Genomic DNA, 21,980 nt, shown 5'->3' with positions numbered 1-21,980 from the left:
TTCTGTTCTTCTTTGTGTAAATTGCTTCTGGGTGGTTTGCTGGAGCAGAGGATGTTGGTGACTTCAAGTCTGATTTTATTGGCTTCATCTGGGTTGATTTTGGTTAGGCTAGCTTCGACTCCGCATATGATGTTTTCTGTGGGGATGCGTCTCGGGGCGACTGCAAAGTTGAAACCTTTGGAGAGTACTTTGGTTTCAGTTGTGGTGAGGATCCTGTCTGATATGTTATGTACTGTTTGTTTCATGGGTTGTTGTGGAGGGTGGCTGGGCTTCTGGCGTTTCTCTAGTTTGTGGAGTTTGTTGGTGTGTGTGTCTGTCTTATGTGAGGTCTCCGTTTCAGCTCTCCAGACGGCTAGTTGTTTGCATTTGTCCCAGAGTGCAGGGTGGATTTTGTTACAGAGTTTGAGGTGAAGAGTGAGCAGATCTTTGTTGGTTTGGTTTAGTAGGTATCTTTTCTTGTGTAGTTCGTTTCTGATTAGGGATAGTTCAGTTCGTTTCAGGATCCTTTCGGTAGCTGGGGTTTTAGAATGGAATTTAAGTTGGAAGCATGTGGGAATTAAGTTGTTGTCTCGGCAGTTGCGTAGGAACAAGAGATCACATAAGATGGTGGCTCTTCGGACTTCTAGTTTCTCGTAGGTTCTTGTCAGCTGGAAGGTTTCCTCCCCGTAGAGGTGAGATATTTGCTTTCGTAGATTTTCACGGGTACAGGAATGCAGGTTTTGGTGTCCTCGGGTGTCTTCCCGTGTAAAAGTTGGGGTGTCTAGGCGACGTTTCGACGAGGTCTCACTCGTCATCTTCAGGCTGGTGCTTTCGGCTTCTTGTTACTGGAACAGAGCAGGATCTCAGTGTTTGAGTTCCTATAAATACTGTTGAGGGGGTGTGGTGTATAGCCTCCAATGTTCTGGGCAGAGAGGAAGTTCCCAGGCTAGTGTGCCTTTTCTTCTTTTGTTCCTTAATTACTTGAGGGATATCTTGAGTGATTTCTTGAGTGATATCCTGAGTACCACTTAGGTGGGTCATTAGGTGTGGATTAGTTGCTAAAGTCTTTGTGTCTTGACCTCTTGAACTTTGTGAAGAGTTTTTCTGAGAAGATGGCTGTACTGCACTTAGTTGTGCTATACACGAAGCCAAGCCAGAGCACAACTAAGTGCAGTACAGCCATCTTCTCAGAAAAACTCTTCACAAAGTTCAAGAGGTCAAGACACAAAGACTTTAGCAACTAATCCACACCTAATGACCCACCTAAGTGGTACTCAGGATATCACTCAAGAAATCACTCAAGATATCCCTCAAGTAATTAAGGAACAAAAGAAGAAAAGGCACACTAGCCTGGGAGCTTCCTCTCTGCCCAGAACATTGGAGGCTATACACCACACCCCCTCAACAGTATTTATAGGAACTCAAACACTGAGATCCTGCTCTGTTCCAGTAACAAGAAGCCGAAAGCACCAGCCTGAAGATGACGAGTGAGACCTCGTCGAAACGTCGCCTAGACACCCCAACTTTTAAACGGGAAGACACCCGAGGACACCAAAACCTGCATTCCTGTACCCGTGAAAATCTACGAAAGCATATATATATATATATATATATATATATATATATATATATATATATATAACAAAATGTGGGCTGGTAGGCATTTGTGTCTGCAAACAGGTTTGCAGAAATCTCTCTCGCCACGTATGTTTTCTACTGTCCAGTAATCATCTGAAAAATGAGGAAGCAGGTGATTTGAAGGTGGGGAGCATCATCTTCATCATATCTAGTAGGCTAAGTGTTTGTTAAGATAATATAGGAGCCAACTCCAGAGGGCTGTGGGTGCTTCTGCACCCGCAATAATATATTTGTTGGGACCAGACACCCACAAAGGAAATGAGAAAAGCCAGCACGCAGCAGCGGTGCTGCATCCAAGAGAGAAACAGTTCAGCTCTGCCCTCCACAGCCAGTGAGCAAGACACCCTTTGGGGTGGGGATGGGACTTCAATGCAGGGTGGAAAAGGGTACCTCACTGGCTGAGGAGAGAAGGAAGAGGAGTCGCTGCCACCGGCCGCCACAACACAGACATGGGATGTCACACACACACACACCTGCACATAGATGAGGGACATCGTACGCACTATGTGCAGGCGTGTGTGTGATGTTTCATGTCCACGTTGTGGCACTCCTGTAGCCAAGTAATGGGGAAGAGAGTTATCAGGAATAAACAAAGAATATGGGAGAAGTAGCATGATAAGAGAAGGCAGGGGAACTAAGAGGAGAAATGTCCATTGAAAATGATGGCTGTGAGACATCATTCACCCACACCCACCCACACAAACACACAAAATATTATCACGCCAAGGATACCACTATGGTCCATTCTGCCATCTTCTAAACTCCCACTATCATTCTGTGGTACATTTTCCTACATTTTCCTGCACATGCTCAGAAGTAAAGACGGCTTCACATTCCAGTACTGCTCAAGAAACATGTGCAACATTCAAATCCGGATTGAGTAACCATGTACAGAGGCCTGACCTCAGGAAACCTGTGTTTCTGAACTGGAAATCTTCCTCTCCATTGCACTGGGGTCCGAAACGCATATGCCTTTAGGAACCTAGGAGCGTGTAATCGTTTACAAGCTCACTCTACCGCAAGTAGGCTGCATTCGACAAGATGGATTTAACTTAATTTGCGTTACAGGTTTGACCACATTAGTAAATGCTGCCTTAATCTTACCTTCGGTCCTATTGGGCCAGGCCAGCCAATAGGTCCTGGAAGTCCAGGGACACCTGGGGGACCTGGTCTGCCCTTCAAAAAAAGAGGCCGGGGATGGGGGGGAGGAAGTAGAAAGAGAAAAAAATCAGATGCAATAACATCAAAATTGGTAGCACTGTCTGAATACCGTATTGGCCCAAATATAAGCCACACCCGCAAATAAGCCACACCTATAAAATTGAAGGATGGGGGGGGAGAATACATGAGCTGCTTCCTGGGGGGGAGCCACACCACTTTTCTGGGAGCATAAAGGTTGTGAATATAAGCCACACTTTCACTTTTCACTGTCGGAATTTGGAAAAAAAGTGCGGCTTATATTTGGGCCAATACAGTATAGCAAAGCCTCTTCAAATGACAATAAGGCACCCAGCCACACCCTTGGAAGCTCTTCCTGACCACAGAACATTAAATGTGATAGTGTTGGGACATGATTGTTCATTTTGGGCTGTGGCCCCATTTGTTGTATGTATACGGGCCAGCGTGGAGGATGAGCAGAGCCCATGCCCAGCCCCCGCCACAAGCGCACCACCCCCTGGAGCAAAGAGGGACCGTGCTTCGCCCCTGACCTGACACTCACGCTGCCCTGCCAGCCCCACTCTGCTCTGTGATGCCGCAGGGCTGTGTGAGGAGGACACAACAGGCATTTGCCCTTCCTGTTCAGCGTGCATGCCTGTTGCACTCTCCTTATGCAGCCCTGCAGCGTCGCAAAGCCACTTCCAACCTCAGGAGGAGGTGGTGTTGCGGGCTTCAGCTGCCTCGGGGTGTGTGGCTTGCCTCATTTAAGGCAAGCGCAGCCCCGGGATCTCCCTCTTTGGTCCCGGTCAGCTGCTGAGGTTTCCCACCCTCCTGCCCTTTAAGGTTCCCTTCTGACCTTGCTATGGGCCTCGGTTGGTCGCCGTTGAGGGACCTGGTAGGATTTTTTTTCCACTTGGCAAATTGGCACTGGCCATTTGGTTTTTCGCCTACCTCGTAGCAAAACGTCACAACTCCTTTGGTTTTGGCGGTTAGGCATTGGTAGGGGTATTATGTAGATATGGTGGGGGGAGCGCCATCACCTCCCCCAAATATTGAAGGGTAGTCCGGTAAAGGATTCCAGGGGGCGTGGCCTCATCCGAAGCCTATGGAGGCCAAGGCCTAAAGCTCGCCCCCGAGCGGTGACCCCCGGGGGAGTCCCTAGTTGATGTGCATCAGCAGGCTCCCCCTGCTGGTGTTAACCCTTCCCAGTCTTCAAGCAATCAAGCAGGATAGTCGGATAGGACCAATGCCTAAGACAATACCGCTCTTTACCTGTAACCAATAAAGTTGTGGCCAATATTAGCCCATTAACCTAAAATAATGGTGTCATGTGTCTTTATTTTTACTGGTGGGAGGTGGGAACTTGCCACACAAAGCAGGCAGGCCTGGCAGGGCAGCGGGAGTGCACTCCAGGAGCACAGCGGCACAGAGCTGACAGAGCCTGGAGGAGCAAAATGCACCCCCCATGCACCCAGGGCCACTGCCCCTCTGGTCTTCCCCAAAGCAACACCACTAGGTGGTCACCTGAGTAGCATCAGTTCCAACAGCCTGTTGCATTTCAATTCTAAAAAAATATCTTACAATCTTACAATGTGTGGGGATTTTTTGCAGGCAAGTGGGATCAACTGATGAGTCATGACAGTGATTGTAAAAAATATTCTGTTTAAACAACATGAAGCAGAAGGAGATAGGAAACAGGACCACTCTGTGGGCAGTGCTGGGAAGCCGGTTCCATCAGGCTCCTCCTCTGCCGCAGCTCACTTGCCAGCAGCTATTCCATCAGGCTGCAGAAGAGGGAGAGAGATGTGCCACAGAGCCAGTCAATTGACTCTGCTAAGCCAAACACCTTCAGACACCTCCTTCCCTCAACTGTTACCTGGCAGCAACAATTCTATGTGACTGCAGAGGAGGAGGAAGCGGGAAACTAAGAGCTCCATTTGGCCCCTCTTCTCCGCAAACTCTTTCCATTGCAGTTGGCCTTACATGGAAAAAATCTCTTTTAACATGTGAACGGGCACAGTGCTGTACAAGGGTGTTATGCGATTTGTCTCATACCTTCCTTCCTGGTCTGCCAATCTCACCCTGTAAGATAAAGTAACGCATCAGTAGGAGACACCAATAACCCAGGAATATGGGAGAAGGTAGAAAACAGGCCACAAGTAGCATATGATAATCTTTTGTGACAGGCAAAAGACAACTACAACAACACTGCCATGGGGATAGATGTGCAGTTTTGTTTCGTGGTAAACTTTAGAGGTGGAGCACAATAGTTTCTGGCTTGTGGGGATTGCTGGCATGTACATTTATTGGCCTGTCTAAACAGGCGCATCCTGCTTTTAATAGCCTAAGCCTTCACAAAGCAGGTAATGAGACAATGAGATATTGCAAATTCTGCTTTGAAACGAGAAGCCATTAAAAACATACGGTACCACCATGCCTGCTGGAATCAGCAGGCATGGCAGCATGCGGCAAATTCCAGGGTGCTCAGGTCCTAGAGGGCACACCAGGGCTAATGCCAGCATCCCTTTAGGGATTTTTAACTCTCCCCCCCAACTATATATAAATGCTGCTTAAGAAAGTGAAATATACTCAGAGTCGAGTGTGAATTTCATGCTGTTTATTCAGCTTGTAGTAGCAATGAATGAATCTTTCCCCAAAACGACTAGCTATATATATATTATTTACACAATGGGCCCTGCGTGATTGGCTAATTCTGTAGGCCAATCAGGTTACGGATTCACTTCCTCCAGAAGCCTGATTGGTTGTTCCTGCAGGCCAATCAGGTTACTGATTCACTTTATCCAGGAACCTGATTGGCTGCTCCTGCAGGCCAAGCAGGTCGCTGATTCACTTCCACTAGGAGCTGGATTGGGTGGCTCCTGCGGACCAATCAGACTGCTGCATTCTGGATCCTATTGTTCTAGGATTCAGCTCAGTACATAACAAAAAGATTCAAACAAAGCATCTTAATTTTCCCAGAGTGCCTCTGGGGGTGACTGCAACAGCTGCTTCATCTGCTTTTCTTATGCTAAATTGCCCATCACTCCCTGTATCTCAGCCTCTGGTACACTAGCTGAGGGGTGCCACAAGGGTATCGCTGGGTGGGACCTTGCCTCAAACCTGATACCAGTCCTCGTAATTAATCTACAGTTCCGAAATGACCTTACATCTAATGCATATACCTCCAAAAGCTCACCAATTATCACAGTTCAAAAACCAACCCTGGCACTTACTTTTTCCCCCTTTGGTCCCTTCACGCCAGGAACGCCTTGCGGGCCCTAAAAATAAGAAAAGAAAAGAAATGGGACATTCAACGTTGCTGATAACACTCCTTGTTTGTTCTTCTGCTTGCCCCAGCGTCTTTCACCTGTCAGTCGTGACAAAGTAATTCCTACTTTTTTTGTTGCAAAGGATCTCTACCATGTTTCAGCCTCTTCAGCCCATCTCGGATCAGGACCGAAGTTCTCACACGAAGCTCAGTTCATGAGGGTTCACATCTGTCAGTCTCTACTGTCCTAGCTGGATTTAATTTTCAGCTGTACGCACCAGAGTTCCATTTAGGCAGGAGATAATGAGGTGCAGCGATGGGTCAGGTGATGAGTGGTGGAAGGATATAATGGAAAAGCAAGCATGGAGTTTGAAAAAAAGTCATTCCATATTAGGAAAGAAGGTGTGAGAGTAATCAAACATGTGATTCCATCCATCTGACCTGATACAGTCCTAGGAATTGTAGTTTTATTCTCCAATTTTAAATCTGAAATTTCTTCTGGATTCTCTATATTCTTTTGCCTTCTCTATATTATTGAATACTGGGTGATATTTAATATCCTGATCTTGGCTTTGAAGCTATTTTTTCTTAAATAGCTGTTTCATTTGCTGATTTTCCATTTTAAGAAAACTGGTTTTTAGAAAAATCTTCCACGTTGCCCCAGTAACTGTTGCTACAGGATAAGGCAACTGATAAATGGAATAAATGAAAATATTTTTTAAAAAAATCAAATGAACACATCTGTATGGTGTGGTCACTTGAGTGTGCAGATCATCCATAAGATAATAGATAAAAATAAGTTACTAAAAGTGCCTTTCCGACACAAGTATTTTAAGACTCACCCAGCCCTACAAAAGAGGCTCCTCATGAGGTCTGAAGAACCTCATCTGGCTATTGTTATTGATTTTTTGATTTAATATGCTGTAAACCGCTTTGAGATTTTTATTAAAAATATAAAGCAGTATAGAAATTTAAAAACTAAAAAACTAAATAAAGCTATTCCATGAGCTATTCCAAAAAAACTGGTCTCCTGCGAAAAGACTGGGAGACTAAGAATTTTCTCACCATTCTTTTACGTCACAATGAAAGGATTCAAGTGGAAGCAACATAATACACCTTGCCATTAATGAGCTTTGGTTTATTTATCACTAATCCAGAAGCCACTTGTAATGCATATTTAAATGAGGTACCATACTGCACAGGGGATGAGGAATCCCAGCTGCCGTTATGTTCTAACCTGCCACAGTATTGAAGAATGAAGGCCTTCTCAACTGTATGGAGAGAACAGAGATTGAGGAACCTGTCTAAAGGATCTGAATTGGTGTGTTCTAAAAGGAAGTACTGGGACGCGGGTGGTGCTCTGGGTTAAACCACAGAGCCTAGGACTTGCCGATCAGAAGGACGGCGGTTCGAATCCCCGCGACGGGGTGAGCTCCCGTTGCTCGGTCCCAGCTCCTGCCCACCTAGCAGTTCAAGTGCAAGTAGATAAATAGGTACCGCTCCGGCAGGAAGGTAAACGGCGTTTCCGTGCGCTGCTCTGGTTCGCCAGAAGCGGCTTAGTCATGCTGGCCACATGACCCGGAAGCTGTACGCCGGCTCCCTCGGCCAATAAAGCGAGATGAGCGCCGCAACCTCAGAGTTGGCCACGACTGGACCTAATGGTCAGGGGTCCCTTTACCTTTACCTTAAAAGGAAGTACTAACCTGTGGCCCAGGAGGTCCTGGAGGGCACAGAGATTCTACACATGGAGACTGTATTATCTGAAGCTCTTGACATAGGTTTTTCAGGTTCAGAGACAACATCTAAGAAGTTTTAAAAAGGGAGAGACATCACTAAATATCACAGCAGAAGAGTAAACCTTTGATCAAGGACACATTTTTAAACACTCTCTTGCAAGGCTGAACTAGATTTTCTCCATCTTCCGTACAGCACTGTTGCAAAAGGAGTACTAGTACTCCAGTACTAGCCTTCCAGTACTATATGGCTCTTCCTCCTCAGCCCAAGTAATAGACAAGGCTATTTTGCTCCTAGCTCAATTTGCAAGTAGCAGATGCTCCCAGAAATAGCTTCTCCTAATAATTCATACTGCATGAGAGTGCAACACAGACTGCATGACTAAAAGAAGCCAAATTCTGCTCCTTGGCAAAGCCAGTGGGGAAGAAGTTGTATTAGATGGTGGATAAACACAGAAACCAAATCAAATTATTCCATCTATCAAATAGCAATTATAGGATGTATAATTATATATATATAACAAGAAAGGACACAAGACCTAGATTTCATTCCCCCTCACAAGTTATTGTTTGCTGAACCGCTGGTGTTTGCTCATCAAGAAGACTGCATACAAATCCGGCTGTGCTACATAATTATGTTAGCTACTTTTTGTACTGCAGCTGAAATGTACACAACAGAAAATCCTATGCTCCATACCCTTAGGATTCTCTCTTGATCGCTACACAAGATTACATCCTTTACTCCATCTCTCATTTCCAACAGCAGTTTAGGACCCTCTCAAAAGGTAGGAGAAAACCCACAGTATTATCATTCTCTCAGTTGGTAAAAATTCAAATGTTTTTGGGTGGGGTAAATGGCAGAGCAGTCGGATGGAAATTCTATGGTATCCCAAGCTATGGCTGCTCACATGGGAGACCTTCCTTTTTCTCTCCTCCCTTCCAGAGCTGGTGTGGTTTCAGGAACATCAGGGTAAAATTGGGACTTTAGGTTCTGTGGATTCAAGGCTGCCCCTAACCTACCCCTCTCCCCTCCATTGGTGGAACACCTATTGAGTTTTTTTGTGGGTGCACTGGAGGTCTATGATGGCCTACATGTGACCCCACTTACTACTACTACTACTAATAATAATAATAATAATAGGAAAAAATATTTTACACAGAAAACTACAGGCTTGCAAGTTAATGGAGATGGGTTTTTTGAATACGAGTGAAGTCATTACATCAGTGGCTGCAAAAATAGAAGAAGGGCTCAAGATCGGAATTGCTGTATTTGGATTATATATGAGCTTATATGCAGGATTTAGGAATAATTATCTCCGGATGATCAGAACACGGGAAGTCACCAAATTTGTTGAATTTGGAATGTATAATTAGCTGTATAGATTGTATTATGATTTGGCATGATAACAATGTGGCCCATATTGGAGAGTTATTAATAAAAATAATAATTAAAAAATGAAAACAGAAATCGGGCGGCTGCGGCGCAGCAACAGCTGAAGGCCCCATTAGCTAAAGTGGTGCTTCAGGTTAAGAACAGTTTCAGGTTAAGAACGGACCTCTGGAATGAATTAAGTACTTAACCCAAGGTACCACTGTATATACACACAATAATTTATTTATTTATACCACCAACCATCTGGCTGGGTTTCCCAAGCCACTCTGGGAGGCTCCCAACAGAATATTAAAAACATTATAAAACATCAAACATTAAAAACTTCCCTAAACAGGGTTGCCTTCAGATGTCTTCTAAAAGTCAGATATTTGTTTATTTCCTTGACATCTGATGGGAGGGCGTTCCACAGGGTGGGCGCCACTGCTGAGAAGGCCCTCTGCTTGATTCCCTGTAGCTTCACTTTTCGCAGTGAGGGAACCACCAGAAGGACCTCGGAGCTGGACCTCAGCATCCAGGCAGAACGATGGGGGTTGGAGACGCTCCTTCAGGTATCCTGGGCTGAGGCAGTTTACGCTTTTAAGGTCAGCGCCAACACTTTGAATTGTGCTCAGCAACGCACTGGAAGCCAATGTAGGTCTTTCAGGACCGGTGTTATATGGTCTCAGTGGCCAAACCCAGACTTTCACCTCCCTCTCCACTCCAGCAATGGCATGTACTCCACAGCCACATTCAAAAACCCTTGGCAGCCAGCTTTTGAGTTGCATCTTAATTTGCTTTATTTCACATTATGTACCCTTGGCACAAAGTTCAATGATGCTGTCTGACTTGAAATTCTCAGCTTCTTTATACAGATTTTACCAAGAATGGCATTACTTCATTTACTGGACTTCTTCCCAATATGTACGCTCTAAATTTCGACCTAGCAGTTACAGCAAGAGTGACTGATTGAGTAAGTGGTATAAAAGGGAGAGAGATTGATTTTGTACAATTCTTTGTCAATGCCAAGTGACTGCCAGGAAATTACACAACAGGTTTGCGGCTCTAGAGGTATTAAAAGGGAGTGGGGGAAATTCCAATAGGCAACCGTGCAAAATATATCAGGAGCTGAACTGTCTCACAGAACATTTTGTCAAGAAACAGGGTCACCTTGGTATTCCAATAATTGGAGATCCATGTGCCAACAGAATTTGAGTCTATGTCATCCCTCCCTTATACATTAGAAGCCTAACGACCAACACAAATGCTATGTTGTGTGACATGTTAGGTATGTTAGGTCAAACTTTTATGGACCATGTACTGAAAGTTGAGGGAAGGTAGGGTTACGAATGTAGGAAGCCTGAGAAATCACAAGAAGCTTTTATAATATATGGCAGCTACATGTACACATGTACTCATGACATGAAGCATATTTTTTGACCCACCTCTGACCCTCAAACCTGCACCTTGTATCTATATATAGATGTCAAAGAGATGAATTATTCTATGACATCCAAAGGCAGCCCTGTTTTGGGAAGCTTTTAATATTTGATGTTATGTTGCATTCTTTTATATTATGTTGGAAGACGCCCAGAGTGGGTAGGGTACAATAAATTGATTGATTGATTGATTGATAATGACACTCACTGGGTGATGATAGGGCATTAGCACCAGTGGTGTAAGTACAGCATTAGTGTGAAACAAGAAGCCTGGCTAAGGGGAGAAGGACCTATCAACTTTGGTTATTTCAGTTCCCTCAGTTTTCCAATCTTAAAGCTGGCTCTTCACATTTCTGTAGCAATCTGCAAAATTTCTTTTTGAAAATCCTCATAAACATTCATCTGTATTTTAGTATGAATTTCTCCAATAAACACATGTCTATATGCAGCTTTGACTATTATACACATTTTGTTTGCAAGCACTTTACCCTCATATAATGCACTTTCATTATTTTCACTAAAATATTCATTTTATGCATAATTTTCACTAATATATAAATTTTTGTAAACATGGCTTGCCTGGAAAACTGCATCACCTCAAAATACCATCCAAGGTCATGTCGTTGCCTACAGATGTGTTTGGTGGATTTTTAGTTGGTTCTGTTGTAAAAATCAACAACATTTAGGTATGTAAAAATCAACAACATCCATAAGTATCCGTGCCTTGGATTCATGTTTTTGGAGGTGCTGGCAAGCACTGGATCTATAGATTTTGTTGTGAAATTTACATATGTAAGCTTAAATCGCATCATATTTTTTGAGCACCCTGTGTAAAATCATATCAGTTAAAGAGGATCCATTTTGCCCACTCCATGGAAAAGCAAAGTATCTTTCTCTCTCTGTTTTCTGTGCATGTGTGAACACACTTTGTCTTATTAGTTCAGGGGTCAGCAAACTTTTTCAGCAGGGGGCCGGTCCACTGTCCCTCAGACCTTGTGGGGGCGGGACTATATTTTGAAAAAAAATATTTGAACGAATTCCTATGCCCCACAAATAACCCAGAGATGCATTTTAAATAAAAGCACACATTCTACTCATGTAAAAACACCAGGCAGGCTTCACAAATAAACCAGAGATGCATTTTACATAAAAGGACACATTCTACTCATGTAAAAACACGCTGATTCACGGACCGCCCGCAGACCGGATTTAGAAGGCGATTGGGCTGGATCCGGCCCCTGGGCCTAAGTTTGCCTACCCATGTTCTAGTTGTCTGGGGTGGGGTGGTGGTGAAGGCAGCCAGTGGGGATGTTATCCATGTTTTCTCTCAGAATTCCAGATGTGCCCAGACCATTTTGCACCTCTGATACATTACATCTCTGGTCACCAAGAGTTATGTAACACTTTCTGTGGCAGGGCAGTATCTTGGAACTGCTAAGGAAGGATAAGCTGTGCTTACAAGAAATAAAAACTTGAAGCCATACTTACAGAATTCCATCCCTGCCTGAAGTGTGGTGGAGGAAATAATGGCGGTGGCGGTGGAGGAGGAGGAGGGAGGGCAAGAAACGAGCACCCTCTGTTGTTATTAACCTGCTTCTTCTGGTTCAAGCAAGGGAAGGCTGTTGGGGGGGAAAATACTTGTCTATTAATTACGGGCTAAGTATTAATTACAATTCTTTAAATAATGAAAAAAGCGGCTCGAGCACAATAAAATTCAGCATGTTTGCGTCACAGAAATGCACTCCCAGCACTCAAGGTTTTGCCAACTATGGCAGCTAAGAAATCCTCCAGTGACAGTCCACAATATTTTGCTACCTGAAAAGGTAAAAGGTAAAGGACCCCTGGACAGATAAGTCTAGTCAAAGGGGATTATGGGGTTGCAGCGCTCAACTCGTTTTCAGGCCGAAGGAGCCAGCGTTTGTCCACAGACGGCTTTCTGGGTCATGTGGCCAGCATGACTAAACTGCTGCTGGTGCATGGAGGACGGTGATGAGTGCCAGAGGGCATGAAAATACCGTTTACCTCCCCACCACAGCAGTACCTATTTATCTACTTGCACTGGTTTGCTGTGGAATTGCTAGGTTGGCAGGAGCTGGGACAGAGCAATGGGAGCTCACCCCGTGGCGGGGATTCGAAGCACCAACTTTCTGATCGGCAAGCCCTGAACGCAAATGGCGCCCTCTCTGCTACAGCCAAGTCTTGCTGCGCCGTTTCTGAGATCCACAGGACCCTAATCTTGACCCTGTCATTGCTGACCTCCAGACAGGAAGCATAAACAGTTTTGCCCCAGCTTGCTGTCTCTTTGCCTAAAATGATAATAGGTGATCTCCAACAAAGTCACACTCAGAGCAGACCCCTGAAATCAACATAAGCTTGTCGATTAAATGGGTCAACTGTGAGTATGACAAACATTGGCAATCGCCCACATTTTGTGAAATTCCTCTTGTTGTTTTACATTGTTGCTTAGTATTGTTTACTTGTTTCAATTGTGTTTCTTGGAAGCCCCCTGGAATATATTTTATACAGAAAGGCAAAACATAGATTAAATGAATTACAACACTTCTGGAATATTTGCTATGATGGTATGTGTTTTTTTAATGCTTCTTAATAGCAACAGCGCTGTCATCAATACAGATCAGAGTTACTAAGGGCATCTCCAGACAACCTGTTATTCATTATTCATCCTGAATCGCTTCCACAAAGTTTACATGTGGGTTAGATAATATTTAATCTTTACCAAGTATTTGTTCTGATATGTTTGTAGGGAGGTTATACAATGATGACCATTCATTCTGAATCCACCTTGATTTGCTTGTGTAGTATTTATACATCTTTCTGCATTCATCCCACGCTTTTTCATGCATACTTCCACCACTTTAAGGTAAAGGTAAAGGTACCCCTGCCCGTACTGGCCAGTCATGTCCGACTCTAGGGTTGCGTGCTCATCTCGCTCTAGAGGCTGTGAGCCGGCGCCATCTGAAGACACTTCCGGGTCACGTGGCCAGTGTGACGAAACTGCAGCTGGCGAGCCGGCACCAGCACAGCACACAGAAACACCGTTTACCTTCCCACTATAAAGCAGTCCCTATTTATCTACTTGCACTTAAGAGTGTTTCTGAACTGCTAGGTGGGCAGGAGTTGGGACCGAACGACGGGAGCTCACCCCATTGCGGGGATTCGAACCGCCGACCATACAATCGGCAAGTCCTAGGCACTGAGGTTTTACCCATAGCGCCACCCGCGTCCCTCCATCACTTTACTAACCACAAAAAGTATGGGGATACGGTGGGGAGATAAGGAGACTTTGTTGTGCCAAAGCAACTGAGTGCTTCAAAATCCACTTTATTTGCTTAAACTCAGAATTCCATTGTACACTTGAATCCCTCCCACAAAATAGCGACAGATTGCACACACACTTTTGAAAAGAAATGGGTTATGGTTTTGTCATGCATGCCTACTACCCAGGCCCACTTGTTGTTGTTTTCAATTGTAGCCAGTATGTAGGACCAGCATTTTTGGCCTCTGTGCAGAGCTGCAGTTTCGGTGAGCCTGTGGCAATAAAGCATCACTGAAAAATCGTTTCAACTCTTCCACCTGTTCAGAGAAACCCCGGCAACCTTTCCAAGCTGAAATTCAGTGCAGTCACAAGACAAATGAGTAACTGCTATTAAAAGGCCAACGTATAATATAACTGCTATGATCATGTACTCAGTAGCATCTGTGCTTTCCTATGGCTCAGTATCAATTCCAGGAGTTCCCTGACAAGAAATGCTGCCTTTATCTCAGATGCTGCCCTACTGTTCTCTCACAGACTATGCAGAACCAGGTTTGATGAGGCCCTAAGCTACTGAAGGTAATGGGGTCCTTTATATGTCCAGCTGTCCTTTGTCCATAACAAATTGTCACTGTCTTTTTGTGTTGAATATATGCTATATGGTAATTTATGGACCTGTGGGTTAAAACACAGAGCCTAGGACTTGCCAATCAGAAGGTCGGCGGTTCGAATCCCTGCGATGGGGTGAGCTCCTGTTGCTCGGTCCCTGCTCCTGCCAACCTAGCAGTTCGAAAGCACGTCAAAGTGCAAGTAGATAAATAGGTACCGTTCCAGCGGGAAGGTAAATGGCGTTTCCGTGTGCTGCTCTGGTTCGCCAGAAGCGGCTTAGTCATGCTGGCCACCGGTTCCCTCGGCCAGTAAAGCAAGATGAGTGCCGCAACCCCAGCGTCAGTCATGACTGGACCTAATGGTCAGGGGTCCCTTTACCTTTTAATTTATGGACCTAATAGGTCCATACACAACACAAGACACTGTTGCTGTAAAGGTAAAGGTAAAGGTACCCCTGCCCGTACGGGCCAGTCTTGACAGACTCTAGGGTTGTGCGCTCATCTCACTCTATAGGCTGGGAGCCAGCGCTGTCCGAAGACACTTCCGGGTCACGTGGCCAGCGTGACAAGCTGCATCTGGCGAGCAGCGGGTCTACTTACACTCGGGGGTGCTTTTGAACTGCTAGGTGGGCAGGCGCTGGAACCGAGCAACGGATTCGACCATGTGATCGGCAAGTCCTAGGCGCTGAGGTTTTACCCACAGCGCCACCCGCGTCCCACTGTTGCTGTATGTAGGGTTTATTTCATTTTTTTTATCTTATATTTTGGAAATGTACATCCAGTTTTTTTGTCCTTTACATTTTTGTATTTTTTTACATTCTGATGGGAGGGCCCTAAGCTATAGCTTGTTTAGTTGTACGTAAATCTGGCACTGTGCAGAACAATGGTCTTTTCTTGCTGGATGGGCCTATGGGTGAATGGGGTCCATTGCAGGGCAACTTTGCTGTAGCAGCTACAGTGCAGCTCTTACAGTATTATCTGCAATATTACACCAGTGGCCAAAACTGTGGAAACCTTTTGGGAAAAGTGTGTTTCCTGTTGAATATTGCAGAAGATATACAGACTTTCTGGAAGTATCTGGTTGCAAGCTGAATGGATGAACAGGAACAAAATGCTGCTCACTAGTAACTTGGTTACTTGTTGTTGTTGTTTAGTCGTTTAGTCGTGTCCGACTCTTTGTGACCCCATGGACCAGAGCACGCCAGGCACTCCTGTCTTCCACTGCCTCCCGCAGTTTGGTCAAACTCATGCTGGTAGCTTTGAGAACACTGTCCAACCATCTCGTCCTCTGTCGTCCCCTTCTCCTTGTGCCCTCCATCTTTCCCAACATCAGGGTCTTTTCCAGGGAGTCTTCTCTTCTCATGAGGTGGCCAAAGTATTGGAGCCTCAGCTTCAGGATCTGTCCTTCCAGTGAGCACTCAGGGCTGATTTCCTTCAGAATGGATGGGTTTGATCTTCTTGCAGTCCATGGGACTCTCAAGAGTCTCCTCCAGCACCATAATTCAAAAACATCAATCCTTCGGCGATCAGCCTTCTTTATGGTCCAACTACAGCAGACTCACAAGTTACTATATACAAGATACAGAATCAATAATCCAGGTGTTTTGCCGCTCATCATCGGAACACTTTACCACGGCAGTCACGAGTTGCGCCATCTGCTTCTTTTTGCCATAATTTATTACAACAGCAGTCATAAAGAAGAAACGTGAAACACATAGGGGGGGGGGAAATGAGATATACAAAAATTCTCAGCATGTCAGTTAACACTTAGCTGGGTAACCTTTAGCTTTAATTATGGCCTTATGATGTAGCACCCTGCTTGAGTCGCAGGCACCATAAAATGTAGCACCCTGCTTGTGGTTAACGCTTAGCTGGAATGAAATATTCAACGCAGCAACAGAGAAATTAAAATAATAATTTATTTGTCAGACAAATAAATGAGAGGCTCAGTGGTATATGGTTACCAAGCTCTGGCCTGCCTCCTGCCATTATGGCCAGCACTTATATTCCCTTAATCCAGCCCCCTTTGCTCCTCCTGGGGCTGCCTCTGTTCAATCAGCCTGGTTGGATTTCCTATTGGCTGATTGCTATAACTAATCACAAAAAGATACACCCATATCCTCCTATCCTTATAAGGGAGACAAAGAGCTATATATTTGACATATAAGTAATAATATATCTTACATGGAATCTTAATTACCAGCTCACCTCTTGCCCTATTGCCTTCTAAAACAAATGTTTAATCTTACATTTTTATGTTCAACAGATGTCAAGGATCTTGAGTTCACATCAACATTGAAAGATCTCCTTCATTTGAGGGTCTTTTAAACAAATGCCTGACAACTATATATCAGAAGTGTTCGATGGCGTCTCCTGTCTGGCAAGGGGGGGCTAGGCTCATTTGCCCCTCTGGTCTCCTATTGCAATATGACTCTATGAATCTAGCATTTCTTAAATCCTTTGCATAATTACATTTAAGCCAATATATTTAAGCTAATATATTTCATACATTATCATATATAGCTTTTTAGAAGGATAAATCTCCTCAAAGTAAAAGGAAGGAACAGTTTACAGCCTCAAAATAAAAAGTGAAGAAAAAGTCTCTTCCCCTGTTTACACTCCCCCCCTTCTCCAGCCAGTTGTTTTTCAAAACCATTTGCTCTTGGCCTTTCAACCTTAGGAAGAAGATATGGCTCATTTTACTGGGAGGCACATTGGTATTATTTTACTATTTACCCATTCTTAATAGTGTTTTTTCAGCCTTGGGGCAGCATATGTAATTTCCCATCAATGGGGCCCTCTTGTCTTAGGAGAAAACCTCTTGCCAAGGTTTTTTTCTGCCTGGCATGAAACCTTTGAAAATCTAAGCCCATTTAATTTAGGAACCTGATCAAGATATAAGCCAATATAAGTCTTGATTAAAAATGCAGTCTATATTCAGATGCCACAATGATGCCTTCTCATGGAGTGAACCAAGTTTTTTGTTTTGTTCTGCAGCTGTAATAATGTGAAACCAAGATTGAATTATTGCCTCTATTAATTGGGTTTTATTGCTGGGTTGCTTCTGACTGACAAGTTTCTTTAGTTACCTCAATTAGTTTCTTTAGTTTCCACAATTTTGGCCACTAGTGCATATCGATATACTTGAGAAATTGGTTTTCAAATAAATAGCTTTTTTTAAAAAAAAGGTAAAGGACAATTTTGGCCACTAGTGTATATCAATATACTTGAAAAATAGTTTTTCAAATAAACAGCTTAAAAAAAAAAAGGAAAGGAAAGGACAAAGTGAAAAGGACAAAGGATAAAGTGAAAGAGGTCATCTCTACCCTTCCTGAGGGCCTTTATGACAAGGCCAAAACTGCTAGACAAAGTGAGACAGCCAAGTCAGCAGCCAGTAAGTAATAGCAAATTGTCCATCCATCCATCCATCCATCCATCCATCCGTTCTCTCTCTCTCTCTCTCTCTCTCTCTCTCTCTCTCTCTCTCTCTCTCTCTCTCTCTCCTCTCCCTCTCCCTCTCCCTCCCTCTCCCTCTCCATAAATACACATATTGTACCAAAACAAACAACATGCTATCCCTACCTCCCATTAGAAACCTGGACATTCTCTTGCCCTCTAGTGCCTCAACTCGCCTCAACACCAGTGAGCATGCATTGATGACAACGCCACAAGCACGCATTGATCAGGTGTGGCATAAAGACATCCCCACCCTGTCAATGTGCCCTGGTGGGAACAGAAACAGAAACGAATCTCGTACCAATGAAGCCCTGCTGATGTGAGCAGCTAGGGGGAAAGGCAACAGGAATATCCAACAACTTACCGGTAACATTACCATCTTAGAGCCCAGTGAACACACCCTTACCTTTCTAAAACTACCCACGTTTTTACATGTTTGCAATAGTTCTTTAAATATCCAAGCAAAGGTTTCCACTCCTCCTTAAAGTCTGCCTCTTCCAAATGTGAGATTTCCTTGACAGAGAGCACACTAGAGACTTGGGATATCTTTGTCATGTATGGTTGTATTCAGGGTGGATTTGATTTAAATCAAATCAATTTAAATCACGATTTAAATCATGAGTCAGTAAGCTTTGATTTAATTTTTATTTTTTTACACAGAAAGACTCATTCTTGCTGGTATAACCTTAATATTTACAACCAGATGAAGGTTTCATTTTTGGAATAATAAATTTCCAGAGTAGTTTTAACAGTTATATCAAAAATTACTGATTTGGTTATACAATTAGAAATGCACAGACCGATAGTTATGAAATTATTGTGAGGTTTAATAAGTTAACTGTTTATATTTGGACAACTTTTCTGCTGTACTTCATTGGAAGGAGAAAAACAATCATTTCCTTAATAACAATTTAAACAATTTATTGAACTAAAACTATAACATTATAGCATGTGTATCCATGTTTGTTAACTGATGTGGTTAAACAATTAAAAAAACAAACTTAGACTGAGTTTTAGCACACATGAAAAACTGATGTCAAACAATTAAAAAAACAACTTAGACTGAGCTTGAGTTCACATGAAAAGCGTAAAACAAATCCTTATTTCCTGATGAATAGCCTTTGGACTATAATGTAACTTAAATAGAAAACTATCTTTAGAAATATTTTTCCTCCAAAAGAATTTTATTTTAAAAATTCTATTTAAATAATAAAAAAGATATATATATATTTAAAATCATTTATTTTTATCTACCCTGATTGTATTTAAAAACCAGCAGTTAGCAGTACATGACCCCCACCAGCCTGTACACAGCCAGGCAGCTTTGGTCCAGTCCCTCAAAATCAGTCCAGTCCCTCAAAATCCTAAACCAAATTTTAAAAATGGCTGCTTCACCACTGTTCTGGCGAATCCTCTTGACATTCAGCCTGGGCAGCCCACGTTAAGCCCCCTGTCCCCGTGCAAAATGTCCTAAATTGCTCAATCGCATCTCTCGTAATAATTTTACATAACAGGATAACATGGATCATAGCACCATGTACCACAGGATTAAAAAATAACGCATAAGAAGAAACCATCAAGGTACAGTACCGTAATGATTATATTTTTAGAAAGAGATGCCCCCCAGATAAAATATATTCAAAGGCTCGTCTGTGCATGTTCACACCTCAGGACCTGTTGTTTTGCTCCCAACTGTTGCTAACTGCTACATAACCATGTGGAAACACAGACTTGCAGTCATGTGTTTGATCTTGCAATATATAACACTCAGAAACATTTCCTCTAAAAACGATGCTTCAGCAGCACCAAGAAATCCAGTCTGCCGGAGCTGAGAGGATCATTTCCAGGAACAGCCTGGCCATATCCTGCCAGAGAGGTGGAGTCGGGTGAAAGGTAGGGAAATTATACTTTGCAAGTTTGCACATTTCTTTTCCAGAGCAAGACCTAAACACCCCTTCTTTACAGTGACATCCCAGCAAAGCAACAACTCGGTTGCTCCCATATTGTTTTCTTCTGATCACTTAGTTACCGCCATGCCGTGGTCGAAGCCTCTTTGTTTGTGACATAGGTTGCCATGGGGAGACATTAGGGGACAATAATAAAAAGGCCCCTAAGGCCACTGGTTTTCAATTATATCTGGAAAATAGCTGAGAGTATTTTTGTAACGATGGGAAAGACAAGTCATCATTCAGGAATGGTGTGGCCATTTCGTACGATGAGTCTTACCGTAGGCTTACCCTTGGCAAGTGCAGTGTTCAAACTAGTGTCTTCCAAAAGGAAGCTTCCTTTAGTTGCCAGATAGAAATAATTATCTGGGACTCCAGGCTCATGCCAATGAAAGACACAAGTGAGTATTAAAGTATACTAGAAATCACACTAAAATAAACAGAGTCTCCCCTCCTGCTGAGTGACATCTACTACAATACATCAAACATTTATCAGATGATAAGCCCAAATACACATAAAACAATAATTATCCTAATTCAGATGTTATGAAAAACTTGACAAATGGAAGAGAATCAGAATTGCGCCTGCTGGCCTTATCCTGCCACCATGACACCAGACAAGGTCTGCCACCATGATCCTTCTCTGCACTCCATGAGATGAGTTGACACACTTTGAAAGGCCTCAAAAGGATTGCTGTCTACCCCAAATTCAATGATAGGAAAACAAAAAACCTGTTGTGACATAAATCACGGAGCATTGGTCGTCAACTCCTTTTTTAAAAACAGAAGCCACATTTTGAATTGCGTTAAGCCTGATGGACCACTGGCTTCACCCAGCGACCAAGGGTCAAAAACTAGATGATAATGGTGTGTTTGCAATTAATGTGCATGGTTTTTTTATGTAAATAACAGCTGCAGGGAAATCTGAGCAGCCTCAGGACTCTTTCTCACCCTCCCCTAAAAATCACCTCTGTGGTCTAAACCACAGCCTCTTGGAGTTGCCGTTCGGAAGGTCAGTGGTTCGAATCCCTGTGACGGAGTGAGCTTCCGTTGCTCTGTCCCAGCTCCTGCCAACCTAGCAGTTCAAAAGCACGCCAGTGCAAGTAGATAAATAGGTACTGCTGCAGTGGGAAGGTAAACGGCGTTTCCATGCACTCTGGTTTCCGTCACGGTGTTCCATTGCGCCAAAGCGGTTTAATCATGCTGCTCACATGACCCGGAAAGCTGTCTGTGGACAAACAGCGGCTCCCTCGGCCTGAAAGCAAGATGAGCGCCACAACCCTAGTCGCCTTTGACTGGACGTAACCATCCAGGGGTCCTTTACCTTTTAACCGTTTGCATTTCAAGGGAAGCCTCTACTGAAAACAATGGGAGCATCCGTTAAAATGCAGATAGCAACCTATGAGATTATGTGTCTCTCTCTCTCTCTGTGTGTGTGTGTGTGTGTGGGCGCACACGTGTGTGCGTGTAGAGAAAGAGTATGGCAGGAAGAGTTAAACTTCTCTATCTCACTGCTTCCTCGCTGCTGCTACAACTACCATGGTTAGCCCTCCTGTTGAGTCTCTTGTGGAACAGTGAGATGCCCAGAGTCATTGACATGATCACCCCTGAGAGCCACTGCCATCATTGTAGAGCACACACGTTGCCTTGGTACTCTGGTGACCCATATGCAATGAAACAGGAGGGTTCATGGCTAGCACACAGGTGGCCCTAACTTCACCTAAGGCATAGGAGGTTGCATTACCACACCTAACATGTGGCAGTGAAGTTGAACCTTCTCTTCTCAGAGCAATAGAGCCAATTTCCCTGTGTCACTTGCACAGGAGAAACTGGGTGAGTCACATAATAAAGAGGAAGAACCTCTCCTGCTGATCACAGTGAGTAGGAGAAGATGGCAAAGAGCCATTTGTCTATGTCTATGTGCGGGATATTTGGGAATTGGATTTATGTTGGGGGCCGAGTGGGAAACATCTTGAAGCTGGGTTCAACCTCAGGGCTATGAGTTGTCCATCCTTACCATCAACAAATCCCCATTTCTCCAAAGTTTGAAATGCAGTTCTTCTGTCTCTTGCCTGCTGCAGCATTCACGCAAGTTTTGTGAATGAACACCAA

At 43.8% G+C, this 21,980-nt stretch overlaps 1 protein-coding gene across 4 annotated transcripts in view; it reads right to left on the bottom strand.

The window, feature by feature from the left end:
- Positions 1-21,980, bottom strand: part of COLQ (collagen like tail subunit of asymmetric acetylcholinesterase) — a 47,654-nt gene that overhangs the window by 22,214 nt on the left and 3,460 nt on the right. For all 4 annotated transcript variants that reach the window (XR_014161997.1, XM_081883388.1, XM_081883389.1 and 1 more), the window contains exons 2-6: positions 12,073-12,203; positions 7,747-7,845; positions 6,009-6,053; positions 4,831-4,857; positions 2,722-2,793 (exon numbers count right to left, since the gene is read on the bottom strand). Coding sequence is in view for 3 of the 4 variants with exons in the window: in XM_081883388.1 (XP_081739514.1) it covers positions 2,722-2,793; positions 4,831-4,857; positions 6,009-6,053; positions 7,747-7,845; positions 12,073-12,203 (374 nt within the window). In the remaining variant the exon portion in view is untranslated. The remainder of the gene's footprint in view (positions 1-2,721; positions 2,794-4,830; positions 4,858-6,008; positions 6,054-7,746; positions 7,846-12,072; positions 12,204-21,980) is intronic.

Source organism: Podarcis melisellensis (genome assembly GCF_964234715.1).
Source record: "Podarcis melisellensis genome assembly, chromosome: 12".
In the NCBI taxonomy this organism is placed as follows: Eukaryota; Metazoa; Chordata; class Lepidosauria; order Squamata; family Lacertidae; genus Podarcis; species Podarcis melisellensis.
The sequence above is the reverse complement of the archived record's forward strand: the minus strand, read 5'-3'. Positions and strand labels throughout refer to the sequence as shown.